Below are 27,534 nucleotides of genomic sequence, written 5' to 3'. Positions count from 1 at the left end.
TGGCCATGTGATTAATTGGAATGAAATGGGGAGGGAGGACTGATCAGCGACCCCACCCCCTTCCAAACCACCCACAAGCACGCACGCACGCACGCACACACGCACACGCACACGCACACACACACACACACACACACACACACACACACACACACACACACACACACACACACACACACACACACACACACACACACACACAATTCACGCCCCTCAGTTTGCCAGTGATATTGCTTGTACAAATATATTTAATGGCAGCTTGACAAATGCACCACCTGAAACAAGTGTCACAAAACCAAACAAACAAATAATAATAATAATAATAATAATAATAATAATAATAATAATAATAATAATAATAATAATAATAATAACCAGCAAACACACGATAAAAAAAAAACTATTTTTTTTTACTACTACTACTAATAATAAAATCATAGAATATGCTTTGTGGATTATGGAACATTGATTATTGCGCAAAACATTTGGACATGTCAGAACACCAGTAGGGCTTATTTTCACAGGTTTTTTTTCAAAACGTAGTCAAAACCAAATATAATAATTATCCAGCGACAAGAAGTCAAGTATGAAAACATCAGACACGGATACTGTGCTTATTACAGTTCATGCGTAATGGCGCGCTGCCACGTCTTGGTTACTGGGGTCCTCCTCTCCGCCAATACACATCTGCTTTCTGAGAGACAGACAGTCAAATCTGAATGTGAATGCGTTTCCTAATTGCTAATGAATGGAGATGTAACTGATTAGTACGCAGGTGGTCGACAGGATTATCTGGCCCATGACAGGGACATCACTCTGCCCGCCGCGAGATGTTAGTTCCAACTTGCGCGCGTGTCTATCTGGGGTTGCCAGGTTTTCCATCCCACATCAATGCTACAAATATCTTTATTGAAATATAGAAATATACCAATGAGCTGAGCTGATATGACATCAGAAGACAAGACTTTTCAATTATTGGCGACAGTGCCGTGAGTAAACATCTCCATTGTTGTTAGAAGACACCTTCCAACAGGTAGGCGATTTGCGCCTATTTGCAAGACGCTGTCAACACGGGCTAATATATTCGACCATTAACACTTTCTGTGGGAAAATACGCAGCGGTGTGTAATTAGTTTAGTGCCCTTTTCCCTTTCGTGTTTACCACGCCAAAACTGTAACAGAGTGGCCAATAAGCACAGCCTTCACAAACTCATAATCCTTAACCGGATTCCCTTCTTATTAAACCAGTAGAGAATAGGTTGGTAAATAGGTATACGAACAAATCACCTACAAAACGTAAATGTTAGTCTTTGCTAATGTGGGTAAATATTTGGGCCACATTATTTGGATGTTACCAACCAATTTCACTCTTGGCCATGCATGGTTCCACTGGGGTCTCGAGGCGAGGTGCATATCTCTTTCTATTGATTCCAACTGCGCATACTCCACCTCCACTTGAGCAGCAGGGCCGTTTTGTTGCTGCCATACATAAAGATTGGCCTCCAGTCATGAAAATCAGGCTGCGAGACGCGGCCGTCTCATTATTCCTTTTTTTTACGCTTTGGAGATGACCTCTGGAACACACATCCCACCCGCGCGGCGCGCGCATCCTCTTGCTATATGCAGACCTGGTCCGTTTTCATGCCAATGGTGGCGGCGCATCATTCATTAACACCTCAATAATTAGCTAACAATAGTCCTAATGGGCTGACACTAATGGAGGAAGCTGGAGATTTAAAACGTGACAAAGTTTTTGTGGGCCACCGTGTTTGTCTGGAGAGAGATGGGGGATAGTGTTACCAGTCAGTATTCCCGTTTTTGTAGGGGGGGGGGGGGGGGATCAGAAAAGAAAGCAGGTGAAAAGCCCCAGCTGTCTTTAAAATAGTTCCATAAAGACACTGACAAATATCAACAAGCAAAAGAGCGAGAAAGAAAAAATAGGAAATCAAAACACTTATTGCTGGACTGAATATAATAATTTGGCCCTCATATAACGGCTGCCCATAGCCTCATTAATTCTTCATTTAAAACAATAAATGTTTTCTTCAAAATGCTACTATTACCATGTCAGAACGCTATAAAGGACTTTTTTAGGAAAAGCACAAAAGCACAACAATACCTCTTAATGTATGTCCTCTACAAGTCTTCTGTTGTCCAGTCTTGCACTTTAAATGTCTGTATGAGCACTGTCTATGTCCATACTGTCTTAAGTCCATGTATAAGTACTGTCTATGTCTATACTGTCTATGTCCTTACCTAGATTAGTCTATGTCTGTATGGGAAAGCAAGAAATGTAATTTCAAATTCTTTGTATGACCAGTGCATGTAAAGAAATTGACAATAAACCTACTTGACTTGACTTGAAATAAATTATTTTGTAAACGTTTATGCAGCCGTTATGTTTTATGAACCCGTATTATTGTACAGTCCAAGACAATCCATTTCTGCCTGCCTGCAATATAGCCTACAGACAGTAGAACAAAGTTGTCTATCAAGCAAAAAAGGCAAGACGCCGACCATATCTCCACATAGCGACTGCTGTGACTCGCGCCGCATGCAAGATGTTCTTGGACAAAATCCCTGTTATTACCATGAGTTCGACATTCCCTCCCCAGGCGACACCACAGCGGCCGAGGAGCTCTATCTAGTGGTCAATGTGCGTAACGACAACACGACTTTCCACTGCGCGTCAAGAGACGCATAAGAAAGCGCACTAAGGTAGCCTGCCAGATGTGGGGAAAGAGCCTTCAGTTCCTGGCAAGGGTTTGTGAACACAGGTGCTCTTACTATGCTGTACCGCAGAGAGCATATCTGTGCCAAAAAAGACAGTGGCTCCTGTGCATGTGTGTCTTCTGAATGCACAGTGAGTCAGCGCAGGTGACTAATCTTATACAAACACACAAAGATCACTCTGTACATCTGCGCTGCACTTGCCAAAGTGCATAATTTCCAGTCAGGACATAGGATCACCACTACACAAGTGCTCTGTGCAGCCTTCGCCCTACCACCGGGGCCTTAAAATACTGTTCGCAAAGTTTATTTTGGATACCTATGGCCTTATTAAAGGTGTATAAAGTAAAAGTAGAATTACTCTTGTAGTGTATCTACCTCATTAGGTACAGTGGAATATCTGATGCATTAACTATGTAAGATTATGTACACATGTTGTAATTACGTCAGTAAGAGTACTTCTATTTCTACTTTATCCACCTCTGGCTCTTCACTTCATGTGAGAATACAGGTATACAGAGAATGAGCAAGTACTTTCCTCCGAAGTGAGAAATCTAAAAATAATGGCATGAGGCATGACATACACAAAAGTGAATACTGGTGGATACGGTCAGCCAATGAGATACCGTGACAGAACTTGCGAAAGCACATCAGAGGTTCTGCAAACTTCCTGATAGGTTATGTTCAACCAAAATACTGGCTTTGCCAAAAAATGTCGACGTCAATAGTCATTTATCAATAGTAATGTAATTTGTAAAAAAAAAAAAAAAAGTGTAATACAATACAGACATGACTTCAATGTTTTGTCTCAAACTGATGTCTAAAGTCTATCCCGGGAAACCGGCAACAGTCACTGAAAGTGAAATCACAAAAATCCAAAGAGCATTGTGTGTGAATCGCGTTGTCAGCAGTGCCTAGAACTGGATGGATGACATTTTGAGAACAAAAAATCATTTGTAAGAGTTGTAAAAAACATTGAAAAAAAAAAAAAAAACACTTTATAATTATTTGAAGTGTGTGTACATTTTTGGGGTGCCCTGTATAGTGGAGGGGCTGTTGTAACAAGAGATTTACTGACAACACTAAGGTGAAAGTGAAAGCTCATATCACCTGGGAAACTCCAGTGGTCATTGTGACACAGTACTCCACTGCCACCAACCTGGCGGGTCGAGCATCGAACCAGCAACCCCTGGGCTACAAGTCTGACGCCCTAACAGCTTACCCATGACTTCCCAAGTCAATATAATTAAGTTTTTGTATTCCTTAGACTCCATAATATACATACTCTGTGTGATGTATATTAAAAACACCTTTTCCCCATTCACAAATGTTATGATATTTTGTGAAAACGTTTTAACACATAGGATAAGGTAGATGAAAAACACATCATTGTAATCATTGTAAATTGAATCAGTGTACATTTCTCTCTTTCTGGTTTTGACATCTACACTTCTATAAACAATCTTAAATCTCAAGTTTAATGCGAATCCGTTGATGTTGCTTAAAATCTTACTGAAAACATCCCCCATTCCGTTTTTTTTTTTTTTTTATATAACAAATTGCACCCTACGTATACCTGCAATAATTTGTTGAGCAGGAGTGTCAGAGAAGGAGACGCAAGTCGGGTGGTTGGTTGACTTCTGGCCATTGTGGACGTCAGACCGCCTTTATTTAGGGATTGTCAAAAGCCTGTCGCTCTTTTAATTTAAATATAATTGGAGCCTTACCACAAAAAAAGCAGATTGAACATTTTACAGAGAGAGAATTAAAGTGTTTGAGAGAAGGTATGTTTACATATACATTACCATATCATATATCCAGGGCATCAAGAGTTTTAACAGTACACGTGTCTGAAAAGTCATTACATGTAAAAGTACTCGCGAAATGTCTTTAGATCAAAACATTTTGGCATCTCCCTGTCTTGAGAAAGTATGCCTTTCAACATGTCATACGGTTGAAATAAAAATATATAATATCTAGACCTTGTAGAATTGTAGAAAATTAAACAATGTCATCACATTTTTTTTGTACATTTCACCAAATCATCACACCTGTGTCGTTGGTTTTCTCAACTTCACTGGCAAAAAAAGGGGTTATACAAATATACTCATTTACGTGAGCAACATACAATGTACTGCGTCCCCTCTACAGGACAGAAACACGATTCCCCATAGAACTTCCCTGTTTATCAATGAAATAAAAAGCCATTTTACCACAAAAATATACGCTACAGCGTTGTATTATGCACGGATCTCTGCAAGAATCTATCTTTGGTTTTCTATTCACTCGTGTACATAGTGGTACTTAAAGCGGTATAAAGTATCAAAACTAGAGATTGCACTTCTAGAACCATTGGAAGGGATGTTATATATATTCTTTCTCACGTTTTTTTTCCCCGTTACAATCTACATACAGTATATCAAATATAAAGAGAGATTTATATCATACATGCTGGACTTGAAATAGGCATGGCTGGGATATGGTGAAAGCATTCTTCTGTTGTCTGTAAATGTGTGTTGGGTGGGTAACGGTTTCTGTTTGCTCTGTATGTTCGCAGACGGCTAAGCTGGCTTCCTTCCCCTATCTGAACCGGCATTAGTCAGCATAACCAGATGTAGGAACGTACGCGTGTGTGTGTTTGTGTGTGTGTGTGTGACTGCATGACAGTGCACCTGACCTAAGCGGTTGTGTTGCTGTCAAGGGGGCAAAGAGCGACGCTAGCTTTGCCCTCCCACACAGAGTACGCCTGTCAGGGGTGTGTGGGGACATTCAGTGATGTCTGCATTCATTCTCGAAAAAGAGACAGATAGTCGAATAGTCCTTGAGGTGCGATTTTTTTTGGTTCTCCAAAAAAAACATAGGCTACCCAGTGTCATGGGGCAGGAGTACATTACATGTAAGGTTAAATTAGAGTATACTTTCATATAGCCTACAACTATATACGGTTTTGCCTAAATATTTGACAATACTTATGATTTTGCTTTTTTTTTGTTTAAACATACAGACTTGACATTTTTGGGCGGCAATAAGAGCATATAAAGTTCTTTTTTTTTTAAGGTCAGAGAAAACCGCAGGTGTCCTCCAGACCTGATTCAGGGGAGGGGTCTAAAAGATAGCCCCTCCCTGAAGGGGGGAGGAAGGTGGAGGGTGATTGGCTGGGTGAGAGAGGAAGAGGACCTGCTTGACTGACGGCATCTCTTCAGTGCTAACTGCCGTGCGTGGGGATCACAGCTTCTTTGGGGTTCAAGGCTGCAGTTTGCTCCGTGGAGGAATGGGACCCTATGAAGAAACGGAAAAGCAAACAAAAACAAATAAACATCAGTACACTTGTCCTGGACCGTTTCTCGAAGGCATAGTTGCTAACCAGTTAGCAACTTACAAGGTTTCCAATGGGAAATTGCATTGCAACCAACTAAGTTGCTAACTTAGTTAGCAACAACGTTGTCGAGAAACACACCCTGGGTTACCCCAAAATAAACAGGATATAAGGGCCACTCCAAATGTCTTGCTAAACCATGTGCAGAGGAGGAGGGCTTTACAGGTGTATGAAGGCGTGTGTGGATGTAGGTGTGTGTGTGATCCTGGACACCTTTTTTTATATAAATTGGTAGGCACTACTGCTCAAGTAACTGTCCCATCTGTGTTGCCTCATTCAGACAGCCCAGACTCACCCCTGTATCCTACAGACCTGCATCTATCACCTGTCCTTCCCCATACACCCAATTCACTCATCCATACCCCCCGCCCGAATCACAACATCCATCCACCTACTTCTACCATTCATGCCTACCCTATCCATCGCGTGTGTCTCTACCGATTCACTTGTTCCAACCGAACTCCATCCATCCATCGTCTGTCTGCAATGCAGGAGGGCCGCTACGAGGGAAGCTACGAGTCTCTCTGCATCTCCCCCATCCCTCCTTGTTCACTCACTCATTCATCCATCCATACCCACTCATCCATCCCTCAATCCCTCCATCAGTGAGCAGCAGAGGAGGGCTGTTGCGGGTTTCTCTCCCAGGGTGTCTACAGGTATTTGGACATTGTCATTTTTAATGCCTTAAGGCACTGTTTCCCAACCAGGGGTACGTGTACCACTGGGGGTACGCGAGCACACTGCAGGGGGTACTTGGAAAAATGTAATTTAAAAAAAAAGTTTAGTTACATTGGGATGGAGAAAGCGATATAGAACTTGACTTAGGGGGTACTCATGGCACAACGAAAAGGCTTGGGGGTACACAAGACAAAAAAGGTTGGGAAACACTGCCTTAAGGATCCCCATCTGCTCTCCATCTTACCCATCTATTGGCATGAACGGCCATCCGGGTACTTTGCTCCTAAATGTGCGTTACGCCCCTTTATGGGTGAAAACAAACCGAATGTCTCATCAACTTACATGCTACATTGGCTTGCCTAAATGAACATAGTCCATGCTTCAGCCACAGCTTTTTGGCTATATTATTTGAACAGCCGGCAACACAACACGCTTTCGGCATGTTGCGTGTGAACAACGCTAGTCTACAGGTCCGTATCTTTCGTTTATTAAACCCCAACATCACCAATTGACTTGCATGGGCTGTTTTCCCCCACAAATGGGCGTAACGCACATGGAAAACGTCACGCCGTTCATGAGTATACTACCAACTCATCTTTTTACTCATCGATCTGCCCATGCCCACTCATATCCGCCTCTATGAGCAGTGTAAGATGGCCTTTAAGTGTCTCTCTCTCCTTCCTACCCATCCAACCCTTCTTTACCCACCAAACCACAAGATTCCTGAGCATATAACCACCCAATTGTGAAATCCATCTAGACAAGTACATATCCATGTCCATAACTACCATTGAGGACACATAGGTCATGCCCTCTGTATTTCTTCAGAAATGCAAATTTATTTATGATAAATCGATCTATGATCAACAATGGTAAATTCAGTCTGTATACGCCACCCCCTATTCCCAACACAGCAAATATTTTTTAGATCATGACTTGACTATTATATATTATCATTCTGAATGTACAGAATGCAGTACAGTGTGCAGTATTTGACCTCAGTATTTGAAAATGTCTCGTTACGGCCCTGTACATATCCACCCAATACCCAGGTGGGATGTGGCGGGTCTCTCTCCTTCCTGCCCATCCATGCACTAAGGATGCACGATTCAAGTACTGGTATTGGTATTGCCTCTGATACTTGCTCATTATATTCATACTCGTCCTAGCTTAAGACTTGCCAATACCAGGCACCAATTTGATCAAACAAGTCAGGGCAGCATGGGAAATGTGTTACTCGGTCTGATTCAATGTGCAAACCATGAAATGCTCGAATCAATGTTTGTGTATATGTGTGTTGAATATGATTTGCGGAGGTTCGACAAAGGTTCGACGAATGTACCGGTATGAGGGTGCACCGCTGTTATTTCCCCATTCAGAAAAAAGCCTCTGAATTTGTTTTCATTGTATGTTGGGGGACGTAGAAGTATCCGTATTGGTACCTGGTATCGACAAATTGTTTGCACTCGTACTCATACTGGTTTCCAAAGAACTTGTATCGGTGCAGACGTACCATCCACCCATCTTCTTCATTCACCTACCATCAGCCTATTCATCCCTCCATCCCCAGTATACTCACCTCTGTCTGCAGAAGAGGAGGGCCGTTTGGTATATCTCCTTCTTACCCATCCATCTATCTATCTACCTTTACTCACTCATTTATCCATACATGTCCACCCAACCACAATATCCATACGCACATACCAACCCAATACTCACCTCTGTTTGCATCGGGGGGCCATTATGTGTCTCCTGTTACGGGTCTCTCTCACTCTTCACCACAACATCCATCCGCACTTACCCACTCATCCCTCCACCCATATCACCTCTGTCCATGGTGGGGAAGAGCCAGGAGGTGGGGGTGTCATCCATGCATGTACTACCCACATACCCACCCAACCATGACACCCATCCCGTACTCACCTCTGTCCGCCACAGGGCCATTGGAGGGCCACAGGGCCATCTTCTCGTTACAGTTCTCTCGTTTTCTTACCCATCCACACATGTATTCATATCTTCACCAACCCATTCACCTTGCCTCATTCATTCAGCCACACTCACCTCTGTCCGACAAGGAGGGCCTTTAAAGGGGGGGGGTCTTCTTGCTACAGGTCTCTCGCCTTCTTACCCATCCACCCTTACACCCATCCACACATGTATTCATGTCTTCCCCAACCCATCCACCTGCCCATACACCTTGCCTCATTCATTCGGCCATACTCACCTTTGTCCGCAAGGGAGGAGGACGATGGGAGGGGTGGTTCTTCTGATCACAGGTCTCTCGCCTTCTTACCCAGCCACCCCTTCTTCACCCATATATACCCATCCAACCATAACATTCATCCGCACATACCCATCCCATACTCACCTCTGTCCGCAGGGGAGGAGGGCTGTTGGAGGGGTGCTTCTGGTTACGGGTCTCTCTCCTTCTTCACCTTGACGTCTCCGGCCAGGATGGTGGAGATCTCCCCCTGCATGAAGGCCCAGGGCACGTTGGAGCCCACCAGGGGGCACTTGTCCCCGCTGGGGCAGTAGACCTCGCTGCCGGAGCCCTGGCCGCGGATGAAGTCGCGCGTGCACGGGAAGCAGAACTTGTGGCCCGGCACGGAGGGGCACTGCACAAAGTGTGTGTCCTCCAGCCGCTCCCGGCAGAGCGTGCAGCAGAGCGGGGCACCGCCGCTGCCCCCGGCGCCCGCCGCATCTCCGCTGGCAATGCCTGCAGCCTGCTCCGAGGGCATGGCGCCCGCCGTGGCCGCCCCTGCCGGACCGGAGCCGCTGCCGCCACCCACCACAGACCCCGGCTCGCCGTTTCTGGACGCCAGGCGCCGCTGACCGGCCGGGGACGCCGCCATGGGGCTGCTGCTGGTCTGGCGTAGCGTGGAGCTGGCGGAGGACGAAGACGCCAGGGCGGAGGACGGGTGGGGCATGCCCGAGGAGCCGGGAGGGGCGTCTTTGGGCGACTGGCCTGACGCGCCGCCCGCATTGTCAGCCACGTTCATGAGCGCCGTGATGGGGGAGGGGTCGCTGCCGGACGGGCCGCCCATGCCGTGCACCACCAGGCCTTCGGGCGGGGGCTGCCCCGCGTTGGGCATGGAGGCGGCCGCTGCTGCCGCGGCGGCCATGTGGATCATCTGCGGGTAGCCACCCAGTGCCCAGTGCTGCCGCAGCTGTTCCTCTGTGATGCGCTCCACCACTCCGACACCTGGGCCTCCGCCGCCACCCTCTGGCTCGGGGGAGGGTTTACGCCGGCGCACCCGGGACATGCCGGCGGGCCCGGAGCCCGGGCGGCCCATCTGGACGATGGCAGTGGGCAGGATGGCGCAGTTGGCGTCCAGGTAAGGCTGTGGGAGGGCGTCAGGGTTGGGGGCCTCCTTGAAGGCGCGCACGCCGTCACTGAGCAGCTCGGTGAGCAGGCGCCAGTCGCCCGAGCCGTGCCGCTTCTCGTACTCCACGTACTTGAGGCCTGAGGTGATGACTTTGCCGGCGTCCTTCTGGCAATCGTGGAACATCTGCTTGACCAGGGTGACAAGGCTGGAGAAGACCACGCCAGTGCCGCAGGGGTACTCCACGAACACCTTCAGCTCCGCGGGCTCCGGCCCCTGCCCGGGAATCTTGGCATCAAAGGCAAAGATGCGTCCCACCAGGCCGTGGTCCTTCTTGAAGCGCACATTGAAGGGCGTGGAGCTGGTCAGGGCCACCAGGGTGTCACGGATGGGCTTGGGGCGTCCGGCCCACTCCTCGGCCCGGTTGCGCACGCTCTCCGACAGCTCGTTCAGGGCCTCTGCGCTGCGGTGCTTGTCCTTCAGTTCCTTCTCCATCTCAGGACTGATGAAGGGACCCACGCCCAGCACCTGCCTCTTTGTCATCTCGCTCAGCATGGGGCCCGAGATGGTGAGTGGGGTGCCACCGGGCCGGGCGCTCAGGCCAGGCACGGCTGCCAGCAGGCCATGGGGGGTGCCCACCAGGCTCTGTGCCATCAGGTTGGGCGGGACGGTGCCCATCATGGTCATTCTTCTGGCATTGGGGCTCTGTCTACTAACCTCTTGTGGGACGCCGTCTTCTAGTCTTGGGAGGCCGTTGGGAAGTCGTGCTGGCACCCCGTAATCTCCTCTTCCTCTTTCGAAGCGCTCTGGTGGCTGCCTGACCCCCTCGATGGGTCCGTCTTTGCCACCTGGGCCGTGTTTACCAGACGGTGGGCCGGGCGAGCGGCCATCCTGCATTACATGTGTTCGCTTCAGCTGCCGCGCTGTCTCGATAAGGAGCTCGATTCTGTCCGCCCCTTCGTAGTTCACACATCCCCGGCACACGGCCTCGCTAAAGTCCCAAATCATGGCCCAAGGCATCTTGGGCAAATCGCAAAGGTAGCACCATTGCCGCCTGGAAGATGCCTGTGAAGAGGAGGACATATTTGACAGGCCCCTCTTCTTTCCACGCTCTCGAATCCCGCCAATATAGCGTTTAAGTCAACCTCCAAAGTCGTCGGTGTGAAATCGTGTCCTTTTCTCCCGAAGGAGTGAACTCGCTAACAACTTTGAAGATATTTTATTGGTTTTTATCCACACTTTATGTTTTCTCAACAACCGCCTGCGCCCCCGAAGAGTTTCTCCTGGAAGAGGCTGGAAACTTACACAACTATGCGGAGGTGCATTCTGGGTTATGGAGTTCTGTTTTCACAGCACTCTACGCAGGACAGTTGTCATCCACCGTAAACGGTTTTGTGTAGCTATAATCTGCCGTGTATTCACATACATGCGACTAAAGACATGTCACGAAACGAGAAACTATCTTGCATTAAAGTAGCCTAGTCGTCGTAGGCTAAACAACTTGTTTGGAAGGCGACAATGTGGAAGGGCGCGCTCATAACACCGTCCCTTTTGCAGCAGTCCTCGTTTATTTCAAACTAATTTAGCCTATATCAGATGAGCGTAACATTTAAGCAAGATTCATTTGTCACGTATAAATACCACTAGAACGTCTGATGTAGTTGAAGACTATCAGACAACACGCATGGTTTTAAGCTTGCGTTTGGCAGCGTTCAGGAGAGACAGCTTCATTCTGGCGCTTGGTGTTCGATTAGCCTACCTTATGACAGTTCCCAATTCACAGGCTGTTCATTATATTGGGTAGCGATTGCTCTACGCCTTCTTTTTGTCGATAGCTGTGATGTTTCAAGCTGTTTAAACTTTAAAAACAACAACTGGCGTTTTCAATAACAACTTCAATTCCCAGCACACTTTGCAAAAGTCGATGCTTGCATCACTTCCTCTTTTCCCACCGATGATCTGCTTCGTTTGGTAGTGAGAAATGCGCAGGTGCGGCCGACATTCCTGAAGGCCTTATGTAAGCGTGGGTTCTGTGCAGTGATTATGATAAACATTTTCCCCTTTAGGTTACAAACAGACAATGATATCCAATATGAATATTTTGCGAACATACAGCCAGATTTTAATTATAAAGTTTAATCTAATATTTACTTAGACAGGGAAGGTCTCAGAGAGGGTGTTTTGGGTCAAAAACTAGGATGATTTAGACACGGAAGATATATCCTAGCCTAGACCGACACACATAGCCTATTTATCTTTTCTGCTATGCATTTGTTTGTTTAGGCCCATTTGTTTGGTTTTTGTTTATTCACATGGGCTAAATCGGTAACATGGAGACAACCTAAAAGGGCAGCCTAAAGTGAAAGTAAAGTAAAGTGAAAGTAAATGCAGGCAAGGCTATTTTATTGTAGCCTAGGCCTATACCTGCACTTAGTAGGCCTACACAAATGCAGTTCAATGTGATTTGAATAACCTATAACAAGTTGGCAATTAAAGGTGCACTGTGTAATCAGTTACCTTCCAGAAATCAGGCTGCCCATTCACAAATGTTATACCTTTGTCAAAAGCCCATGCACTTTCCACCACCATCAAATTCTAAGTAGCCTAGGCTTATTCATTATGACTAGGAAAATCGCACTTTTCATAGGCTACATGAAAAGGGGATCTCCATGTCTGCCGTTTTTAATTTCCAGAAATAGACATGTTTAGCTGCCAGGGGTAATGTGATCATACTGCAAAATAGGCATTAGTTTATTACTTTGTAATATGGTTATAAGATCAAATTCGGTATAGGCACAGTTTCAATGAACAGCATAGTTTGAATAGGCCTACTCTGGCCACCGTTCTACACAGTGCACCTTTAAGTAGTAAAACCGTGTCAGTCAAATACCACCTTAATCAATTCCGCTTTAATTTTGACCCGGGCTATTCTTCTCAACAGACGCACAGGTGTGATCTGAAAGTCGCGTTACATGGTAGCCTATTACTCTACCGCTAGATGGCAACATTTAGTCGGAAAGTATCTCAGACCGGACACGCACTACTATCTGCAGCAAAGAACTGCAGGCTGGTTAATTGGCCATTGCCGTTGGCTCAGGTGCATTATTTTGCAGGGTTCAACGGCGAATCTTAACTAATTTTGAATACATTTTTAACACAGGCCTTTATTCTAGACCACTGTGATGCAAATGCTATCTGACCAGTTCAAAAATGGGGCTTGCTAGGCCTGTAATAAATGCCAAGAAATAGGCTCAGAGTTTAAGAGTGATTTTGTGTAATCCTTGTAATAGCCTATTCACTAGCCTACTCATTATTGGAGAATCCATTGCCATTTTCTTCAAAAAGCCATGTGAAATTCATGCGTAATTCATGCGTAATCCATGCGAAATTCATACACACTGTAGGCCTAGTGAAGGCCACAGATGAAATTGTTAACCCAGAGGCAACGTCTCCACGCCTTCGAGGCTCCAGCTGCGATGGACACATGACCAGGCCACAGAGGTCACGCCAGATGTTTCTCTCCGCGCGCCGCACTTCTCTCTCGCTCTCCACGGGGCACCAAGACAATGGCCCGTGCGCCAGTGGGGGGAACCGGGCAGATGGGGTCCCCTTCTCCAAACAATGTCTACCGACTGATGGGGGATGGGAGATGTGCATTGAGACTCAACAGCAACCAAATATCACGCCGGGATTTAGCCTTTCACTTCCATCTTGAAGGTGGTGCGTGTGGGGGTAAGGGTTTGTGGATGGTGACGTTGGGGGTAGAGAGGGTTTATGTGAAAGCCCGTAAAGCCATATTGTAGGAATGGAAAGGGTTTACCAGCGGCCATCTGTCAGAAATTATCCAGAGATGAACCTAACACCAAGGCGCCTGGAATGCTACCACGTTAATTGGTGAAGCTTTCATTGGCATTCTGATATCAGCCAAGGCATACCTCATGAAATTGCACAACATCCCTGACTGAATGGTTTGGGATGGTGACAAAGATGTTCTAGGTTTCACAGTTGGGTGTATCCATTCATTCATTCATTCATTCATTCATTCATTCATTCATTCATTCATTCATTCAAACTGATGGACTCTGAATGCCATCCCCATTTTCTTCTTCTAATCTATCTTTATTTTAGAATCACGTTGAGGCATAAACATTCAGACACATAGGCCCATTTTCCATACTGGTTAAAATAGCACAGTGTGTCGCGCCTGCCACTGCGGGCTTCTAGCCAAACAGCGTATGGAGACAAAGGATGCCGTTTGGGCAGTGCAGTCACGCTGAGCATCACCATAGTTACCAGAAGAAGCACGAAACCCCTTCACTTCTCGGTAGCGCGCAGCGCTCGCTCGCTCGCTGCTCAAATATATTATAAAAAAGAAGGCTCAGGCGCGGGACAGGACAGCCTGGCCAGATATCTGATCGACGTGCCAAAGGGTCACAGCTGGGAAATGCCTGCAGCTATTGCTGACAACAGAAGGTGGAGAAGAGCAATCTAGTATCTGCAGTTCTTCAAATATAGAATCAGATCCTAGGCTACAGTTCGTCAGTTGCCATCGCCAAGGCACAAGTGTTGTAATTAGCCTATAATACCTTTTCATTTAGTGGTGCATGAATGTTCATAGCTAATGCACAACAACAATAATAAAATGATAATACACTTAGAATTGATAATTGGTCCATTATCCTATATGGATTGATTATTTGGTGACAAACGAATGCAATGCGCCATTCAGTTGTACAGCCTTGGCTCCACAATCTGTTGACTCCGGCCATGTATTGCACACTTTATTTATATAAAAAAACATAAAATCCGTTAGAGCGCTCTTCTATCATGCGCCATGAAATATCACAAGCCATCCATATCCAGAGAGAAACCGCCACATGTTTTTTCCTCTCCATTAAAAAATGCAACAATAAAGCAGTCTCACTGGCAATAAACTACCTTCTACATCTGCCTCAGATTTGCCACGTCCCTCCGCGCGCGCACACACACACAGACACACACACAGACACACACACACACACACACACACACACACACACACACACACACACACACACACACACACACACACACACACACACACACACACACACACACAGAAAGTCGGGTCCTATATGCATTCTGGAAACTGACCGAAATGGCTCGCCGTTGAGATTTTCGCAGCAACGTGAAATTGTGTGGGCGCACTCTTTGTGTGTAGGCCACGGTCGACGCGGTGTCACCTTGACGAGAATCTGGAGTAGCACGAGAGAGGCGCTCTACATCTGTCTCGGTGTGGACAGGACGAGGCTGTACGCGCCAGCGCGAGTGTGCGTGCGTACTGAGTGTGTGTGTGAGAGAGAAACCGGCTGTGCAGCCTGCGTGTGAGAGAGAGTCCGTGGTGTATGAAACCTCCCCTACCCAACTGAAGACAGCGAATACGGAGGATCCTTATACTGAGGGGACCAAGTGAGAGGAGAGGATGGCCGAGTCTTGCACAGGTAATATGTTTTTTTTTGCTTATCTACGGGGAATACGCAAACACATAGTTGGGTTTAGTTCTTTATTATAGGCTATGCGTATATGCTATGGAAAATACAAATGCAACAGCACACCACATTGTATAACTGTAAAGACAGTCAAGTAGGCTACAGTTAGCTGGTAAAAGCCTCTGGATGGTAAGTTTAGAAGAAGACATCTAAAACTATCTAAAATATTACTCTGGCCTACCATGCACGTTGGGTGTAGTTTTGGAGAGGTGATGCATGTGCTGCATCTGACCTGTCATAGCCTAAAAAGATTCAACTTTCTTGGGGTGTCAGTGTCCAGGGTGACAGCCCATATTTTGACACCCCCAAAAGCAATCTGCCTTACCGAACGATGCTGCCGTTCTCCTCTACATCTACTGTCATCATGTGACTCTCCGAAGTGTACACTGTCTGCCGAGGAAAACAGCTTTGTCCAATCGCGTTTGGCCCAAGGAGACGGCTCCACATCGATTGGGTAGAGCCAGTGTCCTTCGACCAAAGAAGCGTACACTTCAGAGTGGGCACGGGAGGGGCTTGTGCTCTACATCTGACAGCGATGGACTGGGCTCTGCATGACGTCACTGGTCCCCTGTGCTCCGCCAGTCAGTAAGCGCAGGGATGCTCTGAACGTAAGACTGCAGCATCTTCTACAACGAGGCCACAAAATTACATCTCCTTCTAGATTCTACTCAGTATTTTCCCCTCCTGGACCATCCTGACGAATCCACCCCCATTGCCCACCAAAATCGAACTGAAAGGCAGCTCTTCATGCACGAACCGCGGACCCGCTTGAACACAATATTTTTTTGTTTTGCCACCTTCCTTTCCCCTTAATTTATTTGGGTCGCTTGGCATGGCCATTTGTGTGTTCTGAATTGCTTGTTTTGGTGTCAGCGTCTATGTGGAGAACGTCATCGCGCCGTGGGGAGGAATAACAACCCGTGCAACGCATTTGAAACGAAGGAACAATCGTGACCGACACCTTGCATATCCGGGGAGCTGGAGAGAACGCATCGGTTCATTGGATTTGTATTGATGTGACGTTTCTCTGCACTATCGCTTTTCTCGAGAGAAGGTTGGGACAAACAGCCCCAGATTTCGCTGTAGCTTATCCTCTCCGCGCCGCCTGAAAAGGGAGGATAGCAGACGCACCCGGAGGTTCTCGAACGGAAGAAACAGCGTTTGTTGAATAACTGGCAAATAACGCATAGCTAAAAACACGTCCACAGTCATAGCCCGTAGCATTGATAAGTTGCGTCAAGGGGTAGCCTGAAAAAAGCGAGCGGTTTCATCCACGCTACTATGAAAATGATGGCCGGCGGGGCAGTGCAGCAAAACGGGATTTTTTCCAATCCTCACCATCACAATCAGCAGCCACACATGGAGTCGGATCCCCCAGATTCTCGCAAGAGACCTCTGGAGACGCCGACCGAGGCCAGCAGCACTAAACGCACAAACACTGGAGGTAAGCAGAGGATGCCTAAGAGTCATTGTGTTCAGGGGAACAGCATATGGGGGTGTAAAACATGGTGTAGACGAGCAGGTTGATAATTCCAAAACGAACGTAAACAATAAAGATGCAAACGCTTATGTGCAGGTTGCACCCTTAAGCAAATGCGTAGGCCCGACACATTATCAGGCGACGCAGAGTGCAGGTTTTCAATAATACTGAAACACGCTACTTGCTTCAAATCAGTGCTGGTATGGGGGATACAATAGCGCGTCAGTTACGACCCCGACCGCTCAAGAAAGAAAGGAGGCAACGCGTGCAAGCTTTCCAAAACGCGCCTTATCACTACTCCCAAAATGTTAGACGTTGTAGTCTATTCAGATTCTGCTGAAATCCGAGTGGGAAAGAAACAAAAGAAACAACTGGCAAAAAAAAAAATCCACCAAACCGGTGTTCCTGTAGGAGGGAATATGACCTTGCTTGATGAGTGTACCGGTCGTCTTTGTTTGAAATGATTAAAAGTAACACATAGGCCTAGTTTGTGTTTGAAACGTGCTTTCATCCCCTGGAGGCGTGTGTGCCCTGTTTCCACTATCCTGAAGACATGTTTTGAGACCGGCTGTCCTGGATTAAAATAGGGTAGTCATTAACCTATTTTGTAATGCACTGGAAGTTTTAAGGCACCAATGTCGTCTAACGCTTGGCAAGGTATTCCCTTTTCGAGGTTATGATAATTGGAATACTGAAGAACTAGCCTTGTGTGATTACCTAGTGTGATTTTTTGCCACAACGTCTATTTTGGCTGTGAAAGACAAATTGGGAATGCATTGATCAGCCATTCTTTGAAGTGCTAAACAGGCCATGCATTGATTTGTGTGAGGGGTACTGACTTGTTGCAGTGCTAGAGTGGTGGTCTTGGGCCTTTATTGTGGTGTGGAAAATTAAGTGATGCATCCGTGGGCATACAATGTTAAAGATAATCAATAATCAGAGTGCATTGGCTCAAATGTCTAAAAACCTTAGCTTCGCCCGTGGGAGCCATTACATAGACGGATGTATGTTGCTTATGGATCTCCTCAACCGTCGCTTTCAATTTCAATGGTCTAAATAGGCTACATAACGCAGGGTATCTTCCCGGTCCAACAGCAAAGTTTAGGCTATGTTTGCAACAAACAGCATCTGCATGCATGGCAAAATAGTACACGAAATGCTATTTTTAAGTCTGAGTTGCCCATCAACATACTATGTTGCAATGTTCCTGAAAATTAAGAGAGCAGTACAATTCGGTTGTTTTTTTATTTTATAAGGTAATAAAACTTAAAGGGTAATGTCACAGTGAGTTATGCATGAAATAACTTTTGTTTGCTATTTCTGTGGTTAGGATAATGCGCGTCTCCGGACTGTTTCTGTGTAGACGTAGGCTATTAAAGTTCCCTGTGATTGTCGTCTGAAAACGATGTAATTAAATAGCAATTAATCCGGTTGGCGCACTACTTTTCTGGCAAATTACCGGCAATCTTTTTTATAACTTCAGAGGGCTTGAAAATAGACAACTTTATATTATATCACAATCTGTGGCATCATTGATTGTAGTTTCTGTAGGCTACTTTATTATGCAAAAAAGGTCCTATGATTTCATCAGGAGAATAGGCAAAATCAAATAATATTCCGGACTTATCCAATATCAAGTAGCCTAGCACGTGCTAAATAAATCATGTGAACAATTGGTTGGCACTATTGTTCAAGTTTAACATTTTATAACACTACAATTGAACTGAACCCCACATTATTGTGTTATAAACAGCATAGAAAGGTATGGCTCAGGTACGAAAGGAGGAATGGGGTGGTGGGCACATATATCTCTGTATGTCAGTCAGTATAGGCCTACAAGACAGTCAGTACAGCGGACAAGAGAGAGTACGTAGAATTGACCCACTTTTGTTTATAGGGCACATATTGGAGGCTGGACGGGTTGGTATAAGCCTCAGCTTTGACAGACAGATTGCACTGATGTTATGTTCAGAATTTCATTAGGAAAAGCACACATTGCTGATATAGCAGCGTTGCTGAGCTAAGGTCAGGAGATTTCCATCAGACCAGCAGCTGTGAAATGAACACATCTGGACAGTGGCTTGTGGCCTATGACCTATGACCTCCGACACTTTCTCAGGGATGTCTGATATTTTTAATGACACTTGTCGTGTCATCTCGAAACAGGTTGTACTTCTATTGCACTTGTAGATTAGGACGTAGCCTATGATTGGAGTTTGCGTTACTTACTAAAACTTGCGGCACTTATGGCACTGAGCAAAAATGTTGGTTTTAGTCTATTAGACAATGGTTGACGACTGGACCTTGAAAGAGATTGGTGTACATTGATCTACAGGACTTCAGTGTGTTTTGGTTTCGTGAACGTGTGTGTTTCTTCCTAATCTTTGTGTTTGTTTGTAGTGTATGTATGTATGTATGTAGTCTATGTATGTATGTATTTATGTATGTATGTAGGCCTATGTTTTCCCCCTCATGTGTGTGTGTGTGTGTGTGTGTGTGTGTGTGTGTGTGTGTGTGTGTGTGTGTGTGTGTGTGTGTGTGTGTGTGTGTGTGTGAGAGAGAGAGTGTGTGAGAGCAACTTGTCTTCCACACCGCTTGCCAAGGGGAATATGAGAGCAGTCTTTCGGCCGCTGTCCAATTCCCATTCTTCAAACGCGAAGAGGGACGGCGCGTTGCGGCGTTGCGCGGCACAGCATACCGTAGTGCGTCCATCCGCCCCTGCGTCCTGAACCAGCCTAATAAGATAGAACGGGCAATTTAGTAAATGGACCAACTGGCACCAGATTGCGGTTCAGGATGTAGCTGGTGAAGCATTGTATCCCCCATTGCCCTTGCTGCCCGGGCGTGAGGGGACTGTAAATATGGCTTTATCCAGAGGAGGGAGGGAGGGAGGGACAGGAGCGACGGGCAGAGGCGTACAGGATGAAAGAGAGGTAGAAGTAGAGAGAGAGAGAGAGAGAGAGAGAGAGAGAGAGAGAGAGAGAGAGAGAGAGAGAGGGAGATGGGGTTGTTAAGAGGAGGTAGTGGAGGTGTGTGTGTGTGTATGGGGGGTGGTGGGTTGTTGTGCTGTTTAGGCCAGACACAATGCTGACACAGGGTGTGGACCAGAAGCCAGAGAGAGAGAGAGAGAGAGAGAGAGAGAGAGAGAGAGAGAGAGAGAGAGCATGTGTCTGTGTTGCCACCCCTCCATCTTGACCGGTATAGTATAGGCCGCGTGTCGGCGGCTGCCTCACCTCGCCTTGTGTTGCGTCGCCTCGTCACGGGGAGGAGGGGAGCCTTTCATGTTATTGATCGCGGCCGTCATTGCTGATCTGCATTGCAACCCCACCACCACCAACCCTCCACCTCCCCCCGTCCCCTCTCTCTCTGTATCTCTCTCTCTCTCTCTCTCTCTCTCTCTCTCTCTCTCTCTCTCTCTCTCTCTCTCTCTCTCTCTCTCTCTCTCTCTCCTCTCCCTGAGGAGCAGAGCTGCCACTCAGCTGTCCTCCAGAGGCACCGGCCCCTTCCAAACTGATCGATCGATGTTGAAGGAAATGCCTCGCTGCTGTTGCAGCATGCTTGATCAGAGCAGGCCCGGAGCAGAGCAGGGTCTATATTTAAACACACCAGTCTTTGCCCACAAGGCATTTAATTTCAGCTGATAGCACATAGGAGACCAGGGGTGCGTTTCTCGAAAGCATAGTTGTTAGCCTGTTAGCAACGTCAGTAGTTGCCAATGGGAAATTGCCATGAAAAGGACAAAGTAGCTAATGTAGTTAGCAACTATGGTTTCGAGAAATGCACCCAGACTGTCAGGGAGGCACGCTGGCTGGCTATTGCACCTTTCTTGTCTGTCTTTTTCAATCCCTTTGTGTCATGATCAATGCATCCCTGCGTGATTAACATCAGTGTTGTCAGTGTGTCGGTGGTAGTCTTCTTTAACCCTTTCTGCGGCGTTCATCATTGTTTTGTGTGTTTTTTTCTTCTACTGCGCTATTGTTATGCGCTCTGTCTTTGTGTCTGTGTGTATGTTCGTCTTGGTCTTTGTGTGAATGCAAATGTCGAAATTCCGTCTTTTCGTCCGTCCCGTGTGCTGCTCTCTCTCTGTCTTCCTCTGTGGCTGTGCGCGCCGGCATCATGCTCATCATGGCTGTTGATAGGCCAGACACACCCCTCCCTCCCTCTCCATCCCTCCCTCCCCGAGTCCTCGTTACGCCCCTCCCTCCCTCCCCCTCCCCATCGCTTCGTCGATATCTTGCCGCTCCATCCACCCATCCGTCCATCCGTCCATCCATCCATCCATCGTTGCCCGCCCTAGCAACCGTTACTGTTGCTGACTTGGCCGATCGATGCCGTATATAGAGGAACGTCTTAAACGTAAAGGGGGGCGCTGCTTCTCCCCCCTCATTTTCTTTCTTACCGTTTTTTTGAAGCACTGCGTCAAAAAGGAGGAGGAAGAAGGCAGCGAGCGAGAGAATGAGAGAGAGGGAGAGGAAAAAAAGACTCATTGTGGAGGGCGGTGGGAGGGTCTTGTGAGGGGTACGTGACCGTGGCGTTTTATAAGCGGCGGTGCGCCATTGGTGGAGGCAGGTGCCATTCATTGAGCTGCAGCGTGCTATTGGTGGACGCAGGTGCCATTCATTAAGAGGCAGCGTGCTATTGGTGGAGGCAGGTGCCATTCAGGCAGGCGGTGGCGCTGCTGCAGCAGACAGGGCGCTCGATGAATATGGATGCACGAGATGAAAAGAGCGTCGAAAAAGAGAGGGGGGCGCAAAGATTTAGCCGCCTCCCCGAAACTGCCACGGCAACGGAACAATGCGTGCCGCTTTTCACACCCTGCGACACAGACAGACGCAGCGAGGACAGAGAGAGCGAGAAAGGAAAAGACAGAGAAATAATAAAAAAGAGAGCGGCCAGTTAAGACTGGAATCAGAGCATTTCTGAAATTGTTGCTGCCATTTTCTTTAGCCAGGCACTGCACTAGCCACCCTTACAAAGCCCCATACAATACAAACCAAAACAAAATAGATGGACCATTGACCGATGTTTAAAAAAAGAAAGAAAAAGGCTGCACAAAACATTTGCCCTTTCATTAGATAAAGTGCTGTTGGGAACAGCTGTGCAATCATTCAAAATCCTCTGTGTGGGAGGCTTGTCAATAGTTTTCTGTTCTTTTATATTACAGCGTTACCAAGGGACTTTGACCAACAGACCCAAAAGACTTTAGAATTTAAACAAGTAGGGCATCCGTGCTCCACTCTGGCTTCGTTCCCCCAGTTGAACCCTGCTATGTCCCAGGGCCCAAATCTGGGGTACACAGTAAAAAAAAAAATCCAGTGTTAATTCAACAATTGCCGTGTCATTGTAACATCCTCTAGAGTATATTTGGCCCAGAGTTTTCTCCAAGGGAGTTTTCTCTAAGTGTTGAATTAACACTGCATTTTTACTATGTCTTCCTCATGGATGCTAAAACAAGGCACCCGATAGCCTCCTCCTCCATGTACCAGATTCAGGGATTTGGCTTGGGTGTTCCTCGATCTGTGCTGTTGGGTTTGGCTTTTTCTGGCGCCTCAGATCTCAGGGGAGAGCAGAGCAACAGCTTGTCGCTATTTACAAATTCTCCGTTTATGATGTCCAATGGCTGCGCATTATTCATCGTAACGTACACAGCGCACACTCTTGTGTGACAATGTGGCCACCGCATTATGTACACTCGCTCACAGACTACAGTCAAAACGACACGGTGGCCTCGGAAATATAATATCCGTGTTAACATAGGCGGCTAGAGATTAACGAGGTGCGGGATATGTTGCCATTTTTATGTTGATTTTGTAGCGTTTCAAAACTAACGGGTGGGCCTTTCCTTTCCTACACCGTCCTTCTGTTTGTGTCGTTCTGTCTGTCTGTCGGTCTGTCTGTTGTTTGGTCTTTATTTCTCTCTGTACCTTTTGCTCTCTGTCAGACACACACAAACACACACACACAAAGTCTGGCATATAAAAGAGAATCCACTGATTTCTTTCAGGAGCTTTTTGCTGACAAAAGGCAACAGGAAGTAGTCCAGTTCCTGGCAAAGGAAAAAAGGCTCCACAGTGATGTAATTTCCTGTTTCACTCAGACAACACTGACTGAGGGAACACCCCAGTTGTAGCCTACTCACTCGCATAGCTTGTTAAACAAACCTTTAGCCGCAATTCATAAAATCTTGTAACTAAATTGTTATAGCCCTTTTGGGACAAATACGAGTTTAGCTTAAACGTAAAGCATAAATAGTATTATTATGGGCCTATAAAACAAAACAAAAACATTGTAATAAACCCCCATACCTACTATCGCACAATGTTTCATTTAGCAGGTTCTCATATCTAATCTAAAACAAGCCGGCAGAAAAACTGGTAACCTATCAGATCGTAATACATCATTGTCCCTATTATGCGGAAAAACCAAGCCAACGTTTCTTCGATTAGTGCGCTCATAAACATGGCGCCTGTAATTTCCTTGTGTCCCAACCTCTTAGTGTGACATCCGTGGATTCCCGATGATGCAACATCTTCACACATGTCCAATGAATGTCATCATGATATTTGATAATGAGAAACAGGCCCCATTCAGCCCCCCGGCCCCCTCGCTGGATTCACGTCTGTCGAAAAAGTCTCTCAGGCCATTTGTTGGATTGCTCTGCATGAAAATCATAACTCTCACTAATGTGTCACATTATAGGATTTAAAACTCATGGGGATAAACACGCTTGCACGGATGCACACACACACACACACACACACACACACACACACACACACACACACACACACACACACACACACACACACACACACACACACACACACACACACACACACACACACACACAGTACAAGTGTGCCAGAGCAGACAGCAGAGACACAAAATGTTTATCAGATCCCATTGCACGGATGTCATTTTGAAGAATGCCCTGGCACTATATAACGCGAGCAAAGCAAGCAGTCTGTGAGAGACTGATAACGAGAAAACGAGTGCAGTTTTATTTATTCACTCAGCACATTATTCATGAGTGTCCTCCGCCTTGGTAATCGAGTGTGGTTAAAATTAGTCCGCCGTCCCTCTCCAAAAGGAAGGCAGCCCCTGCTCGCTCTCTCTCTCCCTCTCTCTCTCTCTCTCTCTCTCTCTCTCTCTCTCTTGCTCTCTCTCTGTCTCTCTCTCTGTCTCTCGGTATCATTCTCTCTCTGTCTCTGTCTCTCGCTATCATTCTCTCTCTCTCTCTGTCTCTCGCTATCATTCTCTCTCTCTCTCTCTCTCTCTCTCTCTCTCTCTCTCTCTCTCTCTCTCTCTCTCTCTCACTCTCTCTCTCCATCTATATATCTATCTCTCTCTCTCTCTCTCTCTCTCTCAAGAAATCTGGGTCATTGAAGGAGATATTTGGTCGTTGTCACTGTCTTCATCAAGACCAAGTGGTCGCTTTACCTGTTGTCTCTACAGAAACAAAGATGGAAACTGTGCGAAAGAGTTTGAGCACAAAATTGAAATAATAATGTTTTTAATAATCTATTTTTGATAATTGTCTTACACACTGAATACAAAATGAATAATAATAATATTAATATTTTAATAGCAAAAAATACATGACTTGACTTGATTTGGGGCCCCATGTGGCCATTGCATTGTTCCCAGATGAATTTCCCCAGAAGCTGTCGTGATGTCACTGTTTGACCTTTCTGTCCTCCCTCCTTTTAGGTAGTGTGAGTGGACCGTATGCCCAACTGTGTCAAAACGTCTCTTTCTCAGAGGACTGCTGCGATAACGTCACTCTCACGCGCTCCCCGACAGGCTGGCTTGGTGTGTATGATACCATGGGATTAGCTCAAAGAAGACGGGCTTTGTTAAAAGGCTTTATCAAACCCCCTTCTCCCCCCTTCTCTGATAATCCTCCCCCTTTGACTGCCTCTCCCCCCCTTCAAACTGCCTTCCCCTTTTCACCTGCTTTCTTCAGAAAAGCTAAACACAGAAATTAATAAATAAATGGAATAAATATAATATATAAATAAATAAAAATAAGAATGCTCTGATGTTCCTAAACCCCCTTACTGTCATGCTCTGGTGTTAGCGGAGCATGTCCAATTGATGCATAACTGCATGCCTCCACCCTGCACACTGACTCCCACTGATTCTCACTTGCCTCACTTTTCCTCTCTTTTCTGGCAACCGCTAAACCACCCTTTTACCCCCCACCCCCAACCCCCACCCCCTGGCCCCATGAATGCTCCCCCCCACCACACACACCACACACACACGCACGCACACACACACACACACACACACACACACACACACACACACACACACACATACACACACACACACACACACTTAATTTTGTTTGGACGCCAATAATTCCCTTCTGCTGCATAATTGTTTATTTTTGATCTTCTTGTCTTTAATTCTAAGGTTGTTAATGGGAAGCTGCCACTTCCTGGCACAGAGTGTGTCAGACTCTTCGGCTGGCTTCTCCCCGGTGTTTCTCTCTCTCCGTTTCAAATAAGCCGTGACAGGAACCCGGAGTATACGTATATAAATAACACTGCTGCCGTGCCGCTGTAACGATCTACTCTAGATCGGCCGTCCGGAGGGACCTAACCAGGATTAATTGTGTCGGCATATTAGGAGAGTGCCCCTGTGGTTTGAGAGAAGAGGAGGAACAGGATAGATACATTGAAATGTCATCTGTAGAAGTGAGGAGGGATGGGGCTGTGGTGGAGGGCCCTGGCTGGTGGGTTAGCTGATCTGGTTACCGTATTAATGCTCATGATTTGCTGCGGTGGTCGTTAAGGACCAGCAGTTTTTTAGCTGATCAGGCCCCTGTTTCTCGAAAGCGTCATTGCTAACTAGTTAGCAACTCAGTAGGTTGTCAGTGGGAAACTGCATTGCAAACAAGTAAGTTGCTAACCTGGTTAGCAATGATGCTGCTTTGCTATCACAAGGCACACTGCTCTTTTCTCATTGTGATATACGTATATTCATCTTCGATTCTCACTTAAATCCTTGATCGAAGACACCATAGCCCTGCCTCCTCAAGAAGCCCTCATGTGAATAGTTTGAGTTACGTGATTCTTGGGGTTAAAGTACCCACAATCAACACCTAGTGCTCCGGGCAGAGACAAAACCAGCAGAAACGGGTACAGATATATCAATGCAAGCAAAGTGAAATGTACAAGACAGTGTGCTCCAATTATGCAGTGGTTCTAAAACACGCAAAGGGTAAAACACGCTAAACTAGAACCCAACAAAGACACAAAATAGTTTAGAGCTGTAGTGCCTCGTGGAAGTGTAAAAGGAAACATTGTATCCCCAAAATATGGAGGGGTGCTAACACACTCATACTCGTTATGAGGGCTCTGTGGCTGACCAATGACGCTGTGGGGATTCAACCCCATGCCCTTTGGGATTTGTGCCGGGCTCCCACTATTGGTTAAAGCCAGACGTCCTGTGGTCGGATTGCACAAGCCCACTTCCCAGACTATACTACTCTGTAATCAGTGGCGTGGTGTTGTTGCGTCTGGACGTAGCCGTGTTATGGTCTTGAGGTACATGTGGTCAGATCCATTTCACTGGGAGTAGAGGGTGGTGTAATACGGCACTAAACTGCACCAAACCAAACGCGACAGAAAAAAAACACCGAAACATTTGTGCACAGTCTTGGCTTCTCCGCTCTGTCACAGTTGTTAATCACCTTGGTGGCATGACATGCTTATTACAAATTTCTTTTTTTTTTTTTTTCGATCTTAATAGAGGCGTTTCAGTTACTTTCATTAGAATTGAGAGTTTGTGTGGGTGGCGAATGGGTAAACACTACACTATAGGCACATGCAGTAGGTAAGTGTGCTGATGAACTGATGATGTGTGATGTGTGGAGTGCAGGATGCTGTTAACATTCCTTCCTGTTTCCATTCCTCCCTGCTCTCTCTCTCTCTCTCTCTCTCTCTCTCTCTCTCTCTCTCTCTCTCTCTCTCTCTCTCTCTCTCTCTCTCTCTCTCTCTCTCTCTCTCTCTCTCTCTCTCTGCCTGTCCTGCTCTCTCTCTATCTCCCCCCTCTCTCTCCCTTCTTCCTGTGTTCTGCAGAGGAGGGCGAGTACTTCCTTAAGGTGCTGATTCCCAGCTACGCGGCTGGCTCCATCATCGGCAAGGGAGGCCAGACCATCGTCCAGCTCCAGAAGGAAACTGGCGCCACCATCAAATTGTCCAAATCCAAAGACTTCTACCCAGGTGAGGCTTGTTGAAAACAACATGCACACACACACACACATGTTCGATTCCCCGAATCTCCCTCAGTATGTGAGTGACTTTTCCCTCCTCTGAAACATGTGTACTGCAGCCCTTCAACCATTCCTTATTGTGACAGAATCGGTGTGTGTGTGTGTGTGTGTGTGTGAGAGAGAGAGAGAGAGAG

At 46.5% G+C, this 27,534-nt stretch overlaps 2 protein-coding genes across 4 annotated transcripts in view; one reads left to right on the top strand and one right to left on the bottom strand.

The window, feature by feature from the left end:
* Positions 1-3,458: 3,458 nt before the first annotated feature.
* Positions 3,459-12,294, bottom strand: irf2bp1 (interferon regulatory factor 2 binding protein 1). Its single transcript, XM_063204918.1, has 2 exons — positions 9,153-12,294; positions 3,459-6,009 (listed from the first exon to the last, which is right to left on the bottom strand). Exon 1 carries the CDS (start codon positions 11,188-11,190, stop codon positions 9,196-9,198), a length of 1,995 nt encoding a protein of 664 aa, XP_063060988.1. The 5' UTR covers positions 11,191-12,294; the 3' UTR covers positions 3,459-6,009; positions 9,153-9,195.
* Positions 12,295-15,274: 2,980 nt separating this feature from the next.
* nova2 (NOVA alternative splicing regulator 2) overlaps positions 15,275-27,534 on the top strand; it is a 125,591-nt gene continuing 113,331 nt past the window's right edge. Inside the window, exons 1-3 of one of the 3 annotated variants that reach the window (XM_063204934.1) lie at positions 15,275-15,587; positions 24,826-24,927; positions 27,207-27,350. In XM_063204934.1, the coding sequence (XP_063061004.1) occupies positions 15,569-15,587; positions 24,826-24,927; positions 27,207-27,350 (265 nt within the window). In that variant the 5' untranslated portion in view covers positions 15,275-15,568. Of the gene's footprint in view, positions 15,588-16,144; positions 17,080-24,825; positions 24,928-27,206; positions 27,351-27,534 lie in introns of those variants that run through there. The other 2 variants (XM_063204931.1, XM_063204933.1) reach the window with 2 other exon arrangements.

This window comes from Engraulis encrasicolus, chromosome 8 (assembly GCF_034702125.1).
Source record: "Engraulis encrasicolus isolate BLACKSEA-1 chromosome 8, IST_EnEncr_1.0, whole genome shotgun sequence".
In the NCBI taxonomy this organism is placed as follows: domain Eukaryota; kingdom Metazoa; phylum Chordata; class Actinopteri; order Clupeiformes; family Engraulidae; genus Engraulis; species Engraulis encrasicolus.
Note: the sequence above shows the minus strand (reverse complement) of the source record. Positions and strands in the feature narration are given on the sequence as shown.